At 37.2% G+C, this 15,974-nt stretch overlaps 1 protein-coding gene across 2 annotated transcripts in view; it reads right to left on the bottom strand.

The window, feature by feature from the left end:
• The window catches only part of LOC132783404 (fasciclin-3), an 89,305-nt gene extending 78,761 nt beyond the window's left edge, over positions 1 to 10,544 (bottom strand). For both annotated transcript variants that reach the window (XM_060788555.1, XM_060788547.1), the window contains exon 1: positions 9,404 to 10,544. In XM_060788555.1, coding sequence (XP_060644538.1) covers positions 9,404 to 9,446 — 43 coding nt within the window. In that variant the 5' untranslated portion in view covers positions 9,447 to 10,544. The remainder of the gene's footprint in view (positions 1 to 9,403) is intronic.
• Between the last annotated feature and the right edge of the window lie 5,430 nt (positions 10,545 to 15,974).

Raw genomic sequence — 15,974 nt, 5'->3', positions numbered from 1 at the left:
TTGTGCATGCAAAGTGTCGGGTGATAATATGCACACATCAATTCTAATTCGAGCTGATGAAGTTGACAAGCAAAGTGAGCAAAACTAGAGTAAGGAGCAGGAAGCCGTAGACAGACATTTGGCTAATGAACAACTGGCCAGTTAAACTGTAACGACAGTAGCTGCTGCTGTTGCTGCTTTAACCATTTGGCTGACAACTGTTTTGTGGCACGAACTTGGCACAATTTATCAAATTAAACATTGGTCCCAGTCACTAGACTGAGATTGCAGGCAACCCTTAACTGCCTGCTAGCTTGAACTGAGTGTTAAATTGTCAATTTTTAGTGTTTGGCCCGCACAATTGGCACATAACGAGCTGCTGTCATGCCAGCAATGTGTGTTTGTGTGTCGCTTTAATTGCCGGACAAACAGCGATCCCCTACAATTTAGACACTGAAAAGGACTTGCTGAAGTCTGAGGCTAAAAATACCACTTAATTATTATGTGCAAGCGTTCGTTAGGTTAGTTGATAATGGAAACAAAACAAGTATGAAAACTACAATCGAGTGGGCTCGACTTTGAGATACTCGCTACCCATTATTATTGAAAGCAAAACATTGATTTTGAAATATACCAAATTAATATACCACAAAAAACTAAAAATATACTAAATGTTATATTTGGTATATTGATATATTATACTGGATATTGGTATATTGTTTAGTACTATATGCAAAATATACCATAGAGTGCAAAATATACCAGATTGTCAGCCAAAGCAAGTATTGATTTTTAAATATACCAAAAATACTAAAAATATACTAAATGTTATATTTGGTATATTGATATATTATACTGGTTTTTTGGTATATTGTTTAGTAGTATATGCAAAATATACCATAGAGTGCAAAATATACCAGATTGTCAGCCAAAGCAAGTATTGATATTTAAATATACCAAAAATACTAGAAATGTACTAAATGTTATATTTGGTATATTGATATATTATATACATAGAGTGCAAAATATACCAGATTGTTAGCCAAAGCAAGTAATAACCGTAGTAAGTAATCAAAGTTACAAAGTTATCATACCCTTCTACGCTATGGGTAGTCGGTATAAACAGAAAATGGGTTACATGAGTGTAAATGAAAAGAAAGAATAAAAATAATAACAGCAATGATGCGGCTGTCCAAACTGAAATTGACTCCCTGATGGTCTCTCCATACGCTTTCTTTGTGTTGGTTTATTTTTCAAAAAAGTCGCAGCACCGCGCTGCAAACAGAAGCGAAAAAGTTGTACAAATACAACGTGCTAGCAATACAAATACAAATAATTAACTTTTAACAATTCCCTTGCTCTCTCTCTCTCTCTCTCTCTCTCTCTTTTTTTTCTTGCTCTGTCTCTCTCTTTGGGGAGCTGACTACACCCATTGAATAAACAAAACAAAAAAGTGAGTAACAATCAACACACAAAATTATATACGAAATGGGGGGCAATAATATAGAACAACAAAACGCAGCAGCAACAACTATTGTGAGAGCCATAACAGTTAAAAATATTAACACCAATACACACGCACACACACATAGAGAGAGAAACACGCTTGGCCGCACTTAGTGTGGCAATCATTGCGCATGTGTGCGTGCCTCGCTTTTTACGCTTCGCAGAGAGCAACAAACTGGGCAGCTTTGAGAAAAAAGAAGAAAAATAAACGACAACAACAACAAAAACATACTACTAACCACATTTTGTGGCAAAAAATATACAAAAAAACGCATAGCAATGTTGAGAAATAAAAACAACAACAACAACGGCGAAAGAAGCAGAGTCGAAGAACAAGCGTCAAGTTTTAATGAACAAAAATGGAAACTAGTCGAGAAGAATTGTAAAACCGGTTCGTGAGCAACAACTTTGCAGTTACCAATACACATACTTACGAGTGTGTGTGTGTGTAAGTGTGTGTGTGTGTATCTATAAGCTACAGAAAAGTTTAGCATTTAGATATGAAAGATAGCAGCTGCGTTTTGTGGGGCTTTGTTCATGTACAAGTTGTAAACATGTGCTTGGGTGAGGCTCAACAACAAAAAAAAAAATGTTCTTATATGTATAAAAAATAAATAACAGAATGAAGCAAACGAGAAGTTCAGCACAGCAAAGAAAAGAAATGGAGAGAAAATACAAAAAATAAGAGAAAAGAATATGCCATACATTCACATGCCATAAGTCTTTGAACTTTGAGCTGGCGAGATCTGAGCCAAGCTGAGCTCCTCCTAACTTGGCCAGCTAGCAACAGCGCGAACACAGCGAGAACAACGCCGCAGAAAGTGCTCACACACAAGTTCCCGAAGGTGAGATATGATATACAACAAATAATGCGGGCTTGAGAAACATGTAGCAAAGGAAATGAAACGAGGGGCTTAACTTGCGCAGATAATTAAGTAATTATATGGAAAAATAAAGTAACTTGGCTATAAATAGCAGTAAGTACAATTTATAGAGATGGTGTTCTACGCACTCGATAGTTTAAAATTTAGGTATAACAAATGAGAAATTGTTGGGAAAAAAGTATCTTAGTTGATCTTACTAACAATCTGGTATATTTTGGTATTGTTTGGTATATTTTGAATGTAGTACTATAAAATATACTAAATACAGCATTCGGAATATTTTAGTATTTTGTGGTATGTTTTGAACGTAGTACTACAAAATATACTAAACGCAGACTTCGGTATAATTTAGTATTTTGCAGTATAATTATTCGGTATATTTTATAAAACAATTTTATTATTAAACAATATTATTTAAATTAATTATTTAATGTCGAATTGGGATTATTTTATTCAAATCAAAATTTGATTTTAAATAAAATATTTTGATAATCGACTTTAATACTAAACTCTTTAAAATTAATTACAGTCTCATTATTAAATTAGAATCTAAGAGTTTTAATTTTCTGGGTACATATGTATTTTCTAAATATTTTTTTGAAATATCTATATTCAACATTTCAAATAATAATCATTAATGTTCTTGCAATTTCCAAATTTAATTGATAATTTTCATAAAATTTTGTTGCTGATGCTTGTTTGATCCATTTTTTTTTTGTAGTTCATTTGTATTTTCATTATCTCTGTCATTCACTCATTTGCTTTTTTACAGGATGCATTGTTTGATTTGGCAGCATTCAGCATTATAATAATTATTATTACGCCAGCGCTGCATGCGCATTATTTTCAATTATTTCGCAATTTAATAGATGGTAGCAGAGGAAGGACGAGAGGAAGATCTCTAATGCTTACACATATGTAGAATATCAGAGAATCTAATAAATGCGAATTTAATTAAAACAGCACATTTAATTATGTTGTGCGTTATATGCCAAAAATGCATTGTACACAAATTCAACGATATAATCATAATAATAATAATACGTAATATGTTATTACAATTTCGGTCACGAGACCAAAATGTTGCCTCGTTTCCGTTTCCCTTGGGCTAGGCAACTGACTGGCAGCCCGTCAATTCAATGAGTAAGTCATTCAGTCATTTTTCCATAGCACAAATGTTTTTGATTAAATTTTAATCAATCTGACATTGCACAATAGCATTTTGGTAAGTACTTATCAAGTGGCTGTTGAATAAATATGTGTGTCCCACAACAACAATTTTGTGGTTTATTAAAGTTTAATTACATTTTTGGGGGAGAGGAATAGCATTGGTTTCGCTTTTGGCTTTTGCAAATGCAGTTGCAGTGCGTTTTGGTCAACCACTGGCCAAAATATTTGCATTTATAATTAGCAGCAACTCTCAAGTCTGTGGTCAGTGCTTAGTGCCACAAATTGTTGCACAACGAATCGATTCCTGTCGACTTTTCTCACCTCCCCCCCCAACAAAATGGCAAATTGCATTGAGCTGGCCACATGTGAATAATGCCCCATAAATATATGACACAATGCACACTCATTTTATCAGCAACCTGCCACAGTGTGTGTGTGTAAGTGTAACAGAATTGTTGTTGATACTGATAAGACATTTCGAGACTGGCAGAATTCTTATCTAATCGGGTTTCCCCCGTTGCGACCACAACAAAATCAATATACATTCATTCTACGTTTGTCCCAAAAACGAGAAGCAGTCAACAATAATGGAAATTACAAACTAGCACACACAGGTGCACTGCGTGTTATCAGCACAAAACGTGGCCCAAATCAAAGCCAAACAAAATAGCACAAACAAATACAACTCGACAACGCGCCGAATCTACATAAGAGTAGATGAAAGAACACAAAACAATTCCAACAATGACGATGACGATGACGATGACGATGACGATGACGATGAGTCGTAGTGAAGTTGCACCTGATGAAACTTTGGATATTGCACGGTTCTCAATCGAAACAGTTAGCCTGGCCAAATTGGAAAATGCTTTTCTCCTGCGTGACTAATTACGAGTCTTGTGCGACTTGTGCACAGAATCGAATATGAGTGCTTATGAATCATGCAACGAGAGTAGACTCCACACAATAATAATTGCAATTATTGTGTTTATCAGACGAGTATATAATAAGTTATATATTATATATGCTTAAGGGAGAAGAATCGATTTTGAAGCAATTGAAACCAAACCAAAATGAGAGTTGATTAATAATTAGGTCAAGTAAGAATGAATCGAAGTAGAAATAGAAATAGAGAATGAGAGAAAATGTTTATTAAGCTAGGAAGTAAGTCAAACGTTTCTTGATTAGAAATATAAGCAATGTTTGCTGATACGACTTTAAATGGGAGTTAGCTTTATATTATTGCAATTGCGTTTCAATGAATTCTGAATCACTCAAAAGCATTTCTCATTAGCAATTCTGGGAACAACAAATCAAATATAATTTGCTATGCAGCGCTTAAATTTGAGGAGTTTTATATTATAATACACTGAGTCATTCTACAAATGCTTCTATATTATGTACCTCAGATAAACTCAACATTGATCTGTAGCTTCTAATTGTAATATAAATCTAAATTACTCATAGAATGCGTAACGAATACTAGACGAAGCCTTAGAAAAAACTATGAATCATTCAGTTACTAAAGGTTTCTCTCTCTCTCTCTCTCTCTTGAACAAAATCATCGACTAACAATGCTAAGTAAACTTAAAAAAAAAACGGTAAAACAAGAAAGAAAAGCAAAACAGACAAGAAATAGTATCAAAGTTATTGAACTACTTTCAAATATTATGCTCAGCTGAAAGTTGTCCAACTGACTCCTCTAACTTCCATCACCTGTGTTCCTTCGTCGTCGTCGCTTCTCGTAAGCATACTTAGGGAGCGAGTTTTGCTACTTGAAGCTCATCATATTCAAAGTACTGCGACTTGGGACGTGCCATGCCCCATTTCTGGAGAAGACAACGCATACAAATCGATCAAAAGTTTGCTGCTGTCAATTGTAAATTGTAAACTGTGTGTGCTACTTACTTACTAGAAGGGGACGAGGCAAAAGTTTTTATATAAGCTGTAACTTTTCTTAAGAATTTTCCTAGATATATATATATATACGTATATATTTTGGGGCGCAATCGTGTCTGCTATTATATTTAATTTGCCTGGCATACGCTTTGTCAATACCGCACCAAGTTTTCGTTTTGCTTTAACTTCCTCTCTTTCTGTCTCTTTCGCAACGATCTGCGTGTGCCTTTTTGCCCGAAATTCCAACATGGCCCAAAGCGTTGCCAACTTCCTGTGCACACACACACACACACACACACATACTGTAACAGTGACATACAAAATGCAGCATTTTATGCATGCAAAAACTTGTCTCTGCTGCTGTTGATATTATAGTTGTTGCTGCTGCTTGTTGCTGACATTGTTCAGTCATTTTTCAGCAAATTAGTCATGAAGTTGTGTATTTTATTTGTCAACAACTCAAATAATTCAACAATCATTGTCGAGAGAGAGAGATGAAAATGCTCCGTTAATGCGCTCAAAGTGTCAGCAAAATGCCAAAAGCAAATAACAAATTTCTACGCAATAATCCGCAATTTGTTGCAAGAATTTTTAGAGCACAAAATCAATAAAGATGCTGCCAGTAAAATACATCAGGCGTTGAATTAAAAAAAAAAAAAAAAAAACGAAGCAATTAAAAAGCGGATGTTGAATAAAAGCGAACGGGACAAAACAAAAAGGCTAAAGAAACAGCGATAAAACAAGAAAACAAAAAAGATGGACAGCGTTTAGCACTCCTTTCATATGGTATTTAAAAGAAGCCAAGCTCGAGGCGGGTTCTAAGCCTTTGTCTTATTCCCCCATTCACCTGGATATCGCTTTTGGGCAACGTTTCGTTTTCAGCTTCATTTTCAGTTTTAGTTTCAGTTTCAGTTACAAAAATCCTTTTTTTTAAGACTGCAGCAAAAAGTCAAGCAAACGAAACGAAACGAGAACGTTATGAATATGAATGAGGACTCTCTCTCTCTCTCTCTCTCTCTCTCTCTCTCTCTTGCTGTCGCTTTTGCTCAGGTTTTGTCTTTATGCTGTGCACATGCACATGCAATTACCATTGGCAGAGATACTACTAAAAGAATACACAATGACAAACTATACATAAGTATCTGCAAACTATGTGATACACTCTCTAAGCGTTGCAATCAAGTTGAGGAAGTCGTACATTTGCAGCAAAAGGAATCTGTAATAATGCTTGTGTGGAAATTTCGACAAATATTATGCTGCAATTGTGCAGTAAAATTTGATTTATACATTTGAATTCACCAAAGGAATCAGTGTATTAAGTCTCATATATTTGAATCGGAATTTAGTAAGAAATTTCAGGAATATTATTACTTCAATTACAAAATATATAGATTGTTATAGATAATGTAGAAATATTTAAAAAGCACATTGCTTTTAATATATTTTAGACTACATTTAATAGGTGAAATTTAAAGATCTATTATATTAGTATAACAAATATAAGATATTTTGGATAAATTATTGCTTTTAATATAGTTAAGACTGCATTTAATAGCTTTTCATGAAATATAAATAATAGTAATTAGAAATTAATGATATATCATATACATTGCATGAAAAAATGAATAAAAAAAAATTAAGGTATATTGCATTCCTTACTATAAATTTGATGTAGACATTGCATTACAAGTTAAAGTTTGCTTTCATATACTTCTAACAAAATTAATTATTATTATTATTTTTAATCATAAAGAAATGTCAAATATTTAATATAAATTTTATAAGAATATGCATAAATAATGTTGATGATTATTTAAATATTTTAAATATCGTAATTCAATATTTGTCTATTATATACTCTCACTTTCTGCATGCATCTAAAAGTACTAGCAACTTGGTGTAACATATCTAAAACAATCACTTTGAATTGTTTTCAGAGCATTCCCATAAATGCAGCTACAACCGATTTGCTATGCGAAATACTAAAGAGTTATCTCTGCTGGCTGCCAAAATCAGTTGGACAGCAAATGTAGTCGAAGGCACTGCGCCAACTTGGATATCAAATTTGTATGCTTTTTGTTTTGCCATTTTATTTATTATAGTTTGCAAAGTGAATGAAAGAGAGAGAGAGAGAGAGTTAGACTGCAGTTATGACCATATGCAGCGCCTCAATTTGTGGCCATTAAAATGCATAAGCTGTAAGCAGTTTTTGCATTTGACATTTTGAACATTACTAATACGCCGCGTGTGCGGCGTAAAACTACTGCTTGGTCATGTCTCATGTCTCTCTCTCTCTCTCTCTCTCTCTTTCTGTGTGCGGCGAGTCTAGGCGGCGCATTAAACATTTATAATTACAAGACATCGTCGCTGTAGTAGCTGCAATGTCTGTGATGTGTGCGCTGGCCCATGGATTTGTGTAAACACAAAAGCAACAAACAAAACACAAAAAAAAAAAAACAGAAAAATGTTTAAGTATTCAGTGTGAAGTGCCATCAGAGCTGCAGCAGCATCAAGTTGCATCCGCATCAGCTTCAGCATCTGCAGCAGCCGTTTGAATCAGAATACGTAGCTGTATCTGAATCTGAATCTGTTTGCTGCATTTTTGGCTTGTTTTTTTTTTTGTGCAGGAGGATTTTTCTTCTTCTTTTTAGCTTTGCATACATTTGGCGAGGGCTTTTGTAGGGAGCGGAGTTTGTGTCGCGTTGCTTTCGCACGGTTTGGGCGCCATTTGAAAGGTTCCGAGGCTTAGCATGACGACGAGCACAAAAGTGTCTGTCTTAAAGTCACGTCATGCCTCGCATATGTTCATGTGGGTGGCGGGGGGAGGCGGGGGGCTCACGGTTTGGGCTTTGTGCGTTTGTTGTAATGAGACAGCTGCCTCATATGCCGCATGCCGCATGCTGATGCTGCCACTGCCATTGCTGTTAATGTTGTTAGGCAGCAGGATAAATAGCATCAGAAACAGCAACAGCAACAGCTTCTTTTCAGCTAATGAGAATGGGACTCACTACATCTCGTTTTTCCCCCCTCGCTCTCTCTCTCTCTCTATTTTGAGTCTGTCTGTTTGCGTGTCTGCCATGTGCGGGCCTTCACAGCATGAAGGCCTCGCAAAATTTTGTGTGGCATAATAAGAGGTTGGCGCTCAAGCAACGGCAACGGCAACGGCAACGGCAACGGCAAAACAAAAAACCAAAATAAACAGCAGCGAGAGTGGGAAAGAAAAAAAAACCATTGAAGGATTTTAATTAAATAGGCAAGTTGTAAATTTTGCAGCCAAAAGAAAGCGCAGAAAGGGGGCCGCAGTTGAGGATTGCCGTTCTTTTTTGTTAATTGCTAGGATGTAGCATGAACACCTTTATTGTCGCATAATTCTTTCGAGCATTTCATTAAATTTTAAAGAAACTCAGCAGCTGAGTTGCATAAATTGAGAAAGATAAGACGCAGATAGTTCTAACATAGGAGCCAGAAGATAAGACTCTCTTCTTGACAATCGCTTTATTTCGGCTGCCGCATTACTTTGCCCATGTCTGACCTTTGTTTGCCACTCGCCTAAAGGTCACACACGAAAAAGTTTGGCTTCGTGTGGCCAACAACAACTTCGGCTCTTGGAGCCTACGAGCATGCGCAGTACTTGAAAATATCGCAACGTTCAACAAATTTGCATAAAGAGGTCACAAGACAAGCCGCAAAAAGAGCGCCAAATTCAAGTGTCAGTTGCAAGCAGCAGTTAAAAAAAAAAAAATGAGGAAGTGAATACTTTTTGTGCAAAGCTATTCAATTGTATAGCTTTATTACCATCGATTAGGCTTCATCAATCAAGTTAGTTTAGCGATACAATGGCTAGGAATTTACATACATCTATGTAGGTGAGAACAAGTTTTTCCACATTCGCAGTGAGAGTTTCAATCAGCGCTTAAAATAAACGCGCCTCGTGATATCATATTGACGTCGTCGTCGTTGCTTACCTGATAAAATGGCTGCCAGAAACACTAAAACGATCCGTGACATTTTGTTGTAGTTGTGTGGTTGCTGCCTCTTCTTCTTATACTTCTTCTGGTTGTTTAGCTGCTTCTTTAATCCCAATATGTGCACTTTGATATTTGGCCAAAGGCGCTTGCTTGCCTTCTTTTTTTTATTATTATGATGCTGGGGACGTTTTTATATATACTTGATTTTCTTTTTTTTATTATTATATATATTTTTTTCACTCTCGCGTATTTGGCAAAGAGCTTAGTGATTTTGCTGGCTGCCTGTGTAGTTGCTTTTGTTGTTGTTGTTGTTACTGCTTAGCTCAAGCATAAAATGTGTCGCTTTAGTTGAAGTGGGGGGCACTTTACGGCCGTTGCAGCCTTTGTGTGTGTTTTGGTATGTGGTGTATAATATATGTGGTGTAGGTGTGTGTGTTTTTGTTGTTGTTGCTGTTGTGCATATATTTAAGATGTGTTTACTTTTAGCGCGCACTGTCAAACACAATTTTGCGGATTTCTTGCTTTACACTTCACTTTTTTTTGCTGTTGTTGAGCACTTTGTTTGTAAATATGAAAGGATTTTTGTCGTGTTTCTCTTTGTTGTGGTTGTGTTTAATTTCTTGTACTTTATTTTTGGCTTAACGCGCCGAAATTGAGCAGACGAAAGACGCAAGTCCGGCTGACTAGCTGCGGGCGGGTAACAGATACAGATGCAGATACAGTTGTGACAGAGATACACGCACAGTGCACACAGTGAGTGCTGTGAGGCGAACGGCCAAAACGAAATGACGTTATGAAATTGACGATGACGATGACGTTGAACGACGTTCGGTTACCGGCTCCAAAATCAACTCACTCACTCACACGCTTACGGTATGCATACACATACACTCACAAATAACACAAACACACTGAGAGAGTGTGGGCGATAGAACCGAAAACGCCAAATGAAAAAACGAAATTACGAAGCGACTAACGAACGTTGCGAACAAACGAACGAACGAACGTACGAACGATTGAAACGAGCGTCGGTTATTTTTACGAAGTACACGAACTGCTTGTGTGTGTGTGCGAGAATAAAAATGCTTTAATTCGGTTGGAGAGCGAACGAAGCGTTGAATGCAACAGTTACCAACAGACTGAGTGTATCTGTATCTATGAAGTTGCCAAACGGCAGCGACACCGACAGCGTCAGCCACGCAGCGGCAGCAGCGGCAGCGACAGCGACAGCGTCAGATACACACACACACACACACACACAGGGGAGAGTGTGTTGATTGCACACACATATGCAGCATACACACACACACTCGCATGCAAGCAGCGCAGTTCACACACAAACACAGACAGATAGCGTATGTTGGCAACATTTGCGTTAGCAACATGCGCAGTAAGCTAGCAACATTTCATGTTGCGCTGCCCGCATTGCATTTGTTGCCAGTGTTGTGTTCTACTTTGACATGCAGCAGCAACATAGAGGAGTTGGAGGCAACAACAAAGCGACTGTGGCATGCAGCAGGCAGGCAGCCAGGCAGTTTGATTTGAATTTGTTTGTCTCTTGTGCATTGCCATTGGCTCTCCTCTAACAGTTTGCTGTTGTTGCTGCTGCTTGCATTTGTGTGGCAGCCGCATTTCTGTCTATTTGTTGCCTGATAATCTCTGGCTTTTGTTTGCCACAGCTACAGCCTGTCTGTGTGTGAGTGTGTTGCACAGTGGCACACTCTCTGGCTTCGCTTTGGCTTTGCTTTTGCTTACCGCAAATACGCTCCTATCGAAGGTCTCCCGCTGTGGCTCTGTCTATAGGCTAATAGCTAACACAAATCGCGGCCAGTGCCAAACCCCAGCAGCAGCTCCCAATGCCAGCCCTGTGTTCAACTCTGTTGAACTGACCTCAATGATTAGCTGCAACACACAGTGTTCAACATAACACATCTACATAAATCAATTATGAACTGCAATCGAAATATGCATATTCTATAAGCGAATAGGTCTCTAGGGTATCTGCGGCGCCACCGATATTTATTATGCCACATAACATATTCATTTTACCGGCAGCAGCACAGCAGCAATCGCTGCATCTCCATTCGCTCACACACACACACACAGAAACATACACTAAACGTGCAACTCACGTGGCCAATAATATTACCCACCTTTTAAATTTAATCAAAGCTTCTATTTTTTCAACAAATACTCGCTTTGAATGCCCTTTGGCTATATTTTGCATACGCTCAAGCATGCCACCATGCAACACTGCATTCCAGGACCAATGCATACACTGCAACATGCAACAATTCGTGTCCTCTCGAATTGCCTGAACAGCTTGCTCACAAAATGTGCGGAGAGTAAACGAAAGTTACTTGTTAGGCCAATAAAACCAAAAAAAAAACCAATTCAACATAATAGAGAATATAGTATATTTAAATACTAACTGAGAATATATTACTTCAAAACATTGTTTGCTTAAAATAATTGTAACCCTTAAATAATAATAAATATAGAATATGGTATATATAATAGTAACTATAAGTACTAACAAAGAAATAATTATTTTAAAAACATGGAATTTATTTATTTTCTTTACATAATTGTAAATCTTAAAATGTCGACAAGCACAGAATACAATATATATAATAGAGAATGTGGTACATTTAAATACTAGCTGAAAAAATATTAAAAACAACCAATTTACTTATTTTCTTAAAATAATGTTGAGTTTCTAATTACGCTAATAAAATAAATAAACGAAATTCAATCAACAAATTTGGTAAGCATACAAAGTGGTATATCTAATACAGAGTATGGTATATTTAAATACTAACTGAGAAAATAATATTTGAAAATACAGATTCTTAAAATAAATGTAACCCGTAAAATAACGATGTCCATTTATTGATCAACTCTCATTTGTTTTTTGCTTTCATTGTTGTCTATGATTGCTCTACATATTAATGGGACAACTGATTAATATAAAATAAATAAATAACGTTAATTTACTTTTCAACGAAATGGAAATAGAACACTTAAATAAAATGTAGAACATCAAAACATCAACAAGAACTCAAGATTATGTGTAAATATAAAAAGTGATGCGTTCTGAATTAAAAGAAGAAATAATTGTTGATTAATAATAATTTACTATACACTGGCATTTATTATATTACAAATTTACACATAAAATCTTAATAGTCTAAATAGAAAGAATGAATTAAAAACAAGACTTGAAGCACTTGATCAAGATATCTAGCACAGACTTATTATCTCTTATATATGTATATATTTAATAATGTTTTATTATTCGAAAAGAAACCCTATAAACTCAGTACTTAGAGTAACTTGCAGTCGCCTAGCCTAGCTTATTTGTATGTTTCTATATTTTCTTTTTTTTGCTTGTCGATGGCTCTGCATTTTGCATGCAATAAAAATATCGCATGCTATAAAGAATGTGAACAGTGTGCAGTGCACTGGAAATTGTAAATTCATGTTATAGCCAGGCGGTGGCAGCAACAGCAGCACTATGGAAATGTGTGCAAGCGAGGGAGGTGTGTGGGAAGGGAGTGCAGAAGGGTAAAGGATGAAGGGAAGAGAACTTGCCACCCGTTCATCACTTGGTCAAAGGCGTCGCAAAATGTAGTCCAGATATGCTCACGCCTGGACTCTGTGGCTGCAAATGCGAATGTGGCTGTTGATATGGATGTGGATGAGGATGTGGATGTGGATTGGGATGTGGCACAAACTGGGGCTAGTTGAGTTGAGAACAGGCAGCATGTGTTTATTGCCAGCAGAAAATGATGATTACACGTAATGTGCAAATGGATGGGAGAGGCAAAAGGCAACGCCAGAAGAGTGGGAGTGGAAGTTAAAGTAGGGCGCAGTGGGGCGTGTTAAGTTCTACCCCGGAAAAGCAGCCGGAAAAACGGCATGCAGCCGGCGAAACTAACAGGCGTTGGCAATGGACAACTGCAGGCTCTGCCTCAGCCTCAGTCTCTGCCACTGCCTCAGTCACTGCCACTGCCAGTGGCAAGAACGCTGCTTGCAGCAACTCAATTTTGCGTGTGTGGTTGAGCAACATCAGCAGCAGAAAGCACAAGCTCCAGCTCCAACTCCAGAAGGCAAAAGGCAGCCCGTCTGGCGACAGAACAGCAGCATCAGCATCAGCATCAGCATCAGGAGCAGAAGCAGCAACGTCGGCGGTTGCCAGACTATGATGAGGCATGTGGCAAGCAAATATATAGAAAAACAATGTCAGATGCATGAGAGAATGGAGGATACAACCGTAACTCTCTCTGGCTGTCCCTCCATCTCTCCATCTTTCTGTCTGTCTGTGTTACTAGAAATGTAACTGTAACTGTTTGCCATATGCCAAGGATGTCTTGTCCTTAGGACTTTGTGCAAGTTGCTGAAAGCTGTTAAAAACAACTGCTAAATAAAGCATGAGAATTTTGCAGCATAACTGCAACACACTACACAAAACACAACAACAAATATGATTTTACTTAATTACTCTGAAATATTTGACTTGCTGTTCACTTTTCTTTACGTTTTCAATTGCTTTCAATGGCATTTTTTCATGTTTGTATAAATACTTGTGTAAGTATTATAAAAATTACTCTATATTGTAGTTAAAATCAAACGCCAATTAACTCAAAAATATATATTTAAATATATTCACATATTAAATGCTTTACAGTTTACGAAACATCAATAATATATGTATATTCTCCACCCTCTTCAAATCCTGCAATCCTTTTTTTACCCGCTATCCATAGAAGGGTATTATGCCTCCATGAAATGTATGTAACAGGCAGAAGGCGACATCTTCGACCCTATAATGTACATATGTATAGCGATGTCCGTCTGTCCGTCTGTCCGTCCGTTCGTATGAACAGCCAGATTTCAGAGACTATAAGAGATCGTTTTATAATTTTTTTCGACAGCACTTGTTATTGTTTCAAGCAGATCAAATTTTTGCCCCGCCCCGAAATTTGGAACAGGCTATTATAACTATATTTTTTATGATTCCTCAAAATTTGGTTGCAATCGGATGAAAATCGTAGAAGAAAATTGGGTAAAAACTCCTACTTACTACGGGTCATAGCTGATTTGGTTTAGAATCTGGTATATTTTGCACTGTATTGTATATTTTGAATGTTTTACTTTATAAATATAATATATATAAAACTATAAGGTTGGGTATATTTTTAAGTATTTCGCGGTATATTAATTTGGTATATTTTGTAATCTATGGTATATTTTGAATGTAGTACTCTATAAACATATATAAAACTATGACGTTCGATATATTTTTTTAGTATTTTCGCGGTATATTAATTTGGTATATTTTACAACCAAAATGTGTAGCGGGTATTTCACAGTCTAGCAATAGCTTTCATACTTGTTTAAGCTAGATTCATCTCTTGCTTGAAAATTCAATGCCAACATATGAAACATAAAATATGCAACCCCATCTGAATGTTTTTTTTCGGGTTAAAAGTTTAACAACTTTGTTGTGCCCTTTGCTGTCCCTTATGCTGTATATTAATTTGACTTTCAAAACTTTTTCAAATTAAGCGAGAGCAAAAAAAAAATATATTTATATTTTTTGAGGAGTTTGCCCCCCTCGATTGAAATGTCTGAGCTCTCTGCACTCTCTTTCGCACTCTTTCACAGCTTGCCAAGATGTCAACACTCAACGCTCACTCACTGGATGTCTCTCTGGTCGTAACCTGCGAGATTTGAACTGACAATCTGACAAGAGTCAGAGTCCGGAATCAGAGTGCATTTGCAGTGAGTGCTGCAGTCTCTGGTTCCAGTTCCAGTTTTGGTTTCAATTTCAGTTTTGCTTCAGCTTGCAACATCAGTTTTATAGCTGCAGTTTCTATTTCTAGTATTTGTAGTATGTGAGAGTTTTGCTTTCTGATTGCAACTGCCAACACAGCACACACACACACACACACATACACACACAGTGTGTGTGCTGTCATATGCATTTTATGCTAAAACGAATGTGGCATCCAATCATGCCACGCCCCTCGCCGCCGCTCTGCGTTGTGGCAACATCAACGCCCACGAACCGAAAAAGCCAAGTCGAAACTCATTATAATTTCATTGCAAGTCATTTCCATAGTGCAGCGTTCACTTCAAGAGAGAGCGAGAGGGGGAGGAGGGAGGAGGGAGGGAGAATTGAGTGTGAATGGGGGGAAAAAACAATAACCTGCAATATAATGAAATGAAAATCGCCTAGAAGCTGGTTTGAAGTACTAGAAGCGAGTAGTACAACTATATAAAGTTACCAAAACATGCAAATTTAGCACGCCAGGCAGGCATCCTTGCCCCAAACGGGGGCATGTGGCAGGGTTAGATGTGTGTGTGTGTGTGTGTGTGTGTGTGTGTTTTGGAGGCGTTACGTATAGCAGAGAGAGGTCCGACCTGCCCGGTTTTGTGCTGGAGATGAGCGAGTAAAGACCTTGCATTACAATTGAGTTACAGTTCAGTTTGAGTTTTGTGTTGCCATTATTACTGCAACAGCAACAGCAGCAGACTCCACTGTACCACAGTGGGGGCTGCC

Source organism: Drosophila nasuta, chromosome 2L (assembly GCF_023558535.2).
Source record: "Drosophila nasuta strain 15112-1781.00 chromosome 2L, ASM2355853v1, whole genome shotgun sequence".
NCBI lineage: Eukaryota > Metazoa > Arthropoda > Insecta > Diptera > Drosophilidae > Drosophila > Drosophila nasuta.
This window is presented reverse-complemented; position numbering and strand designations above follow the sequence as displayed.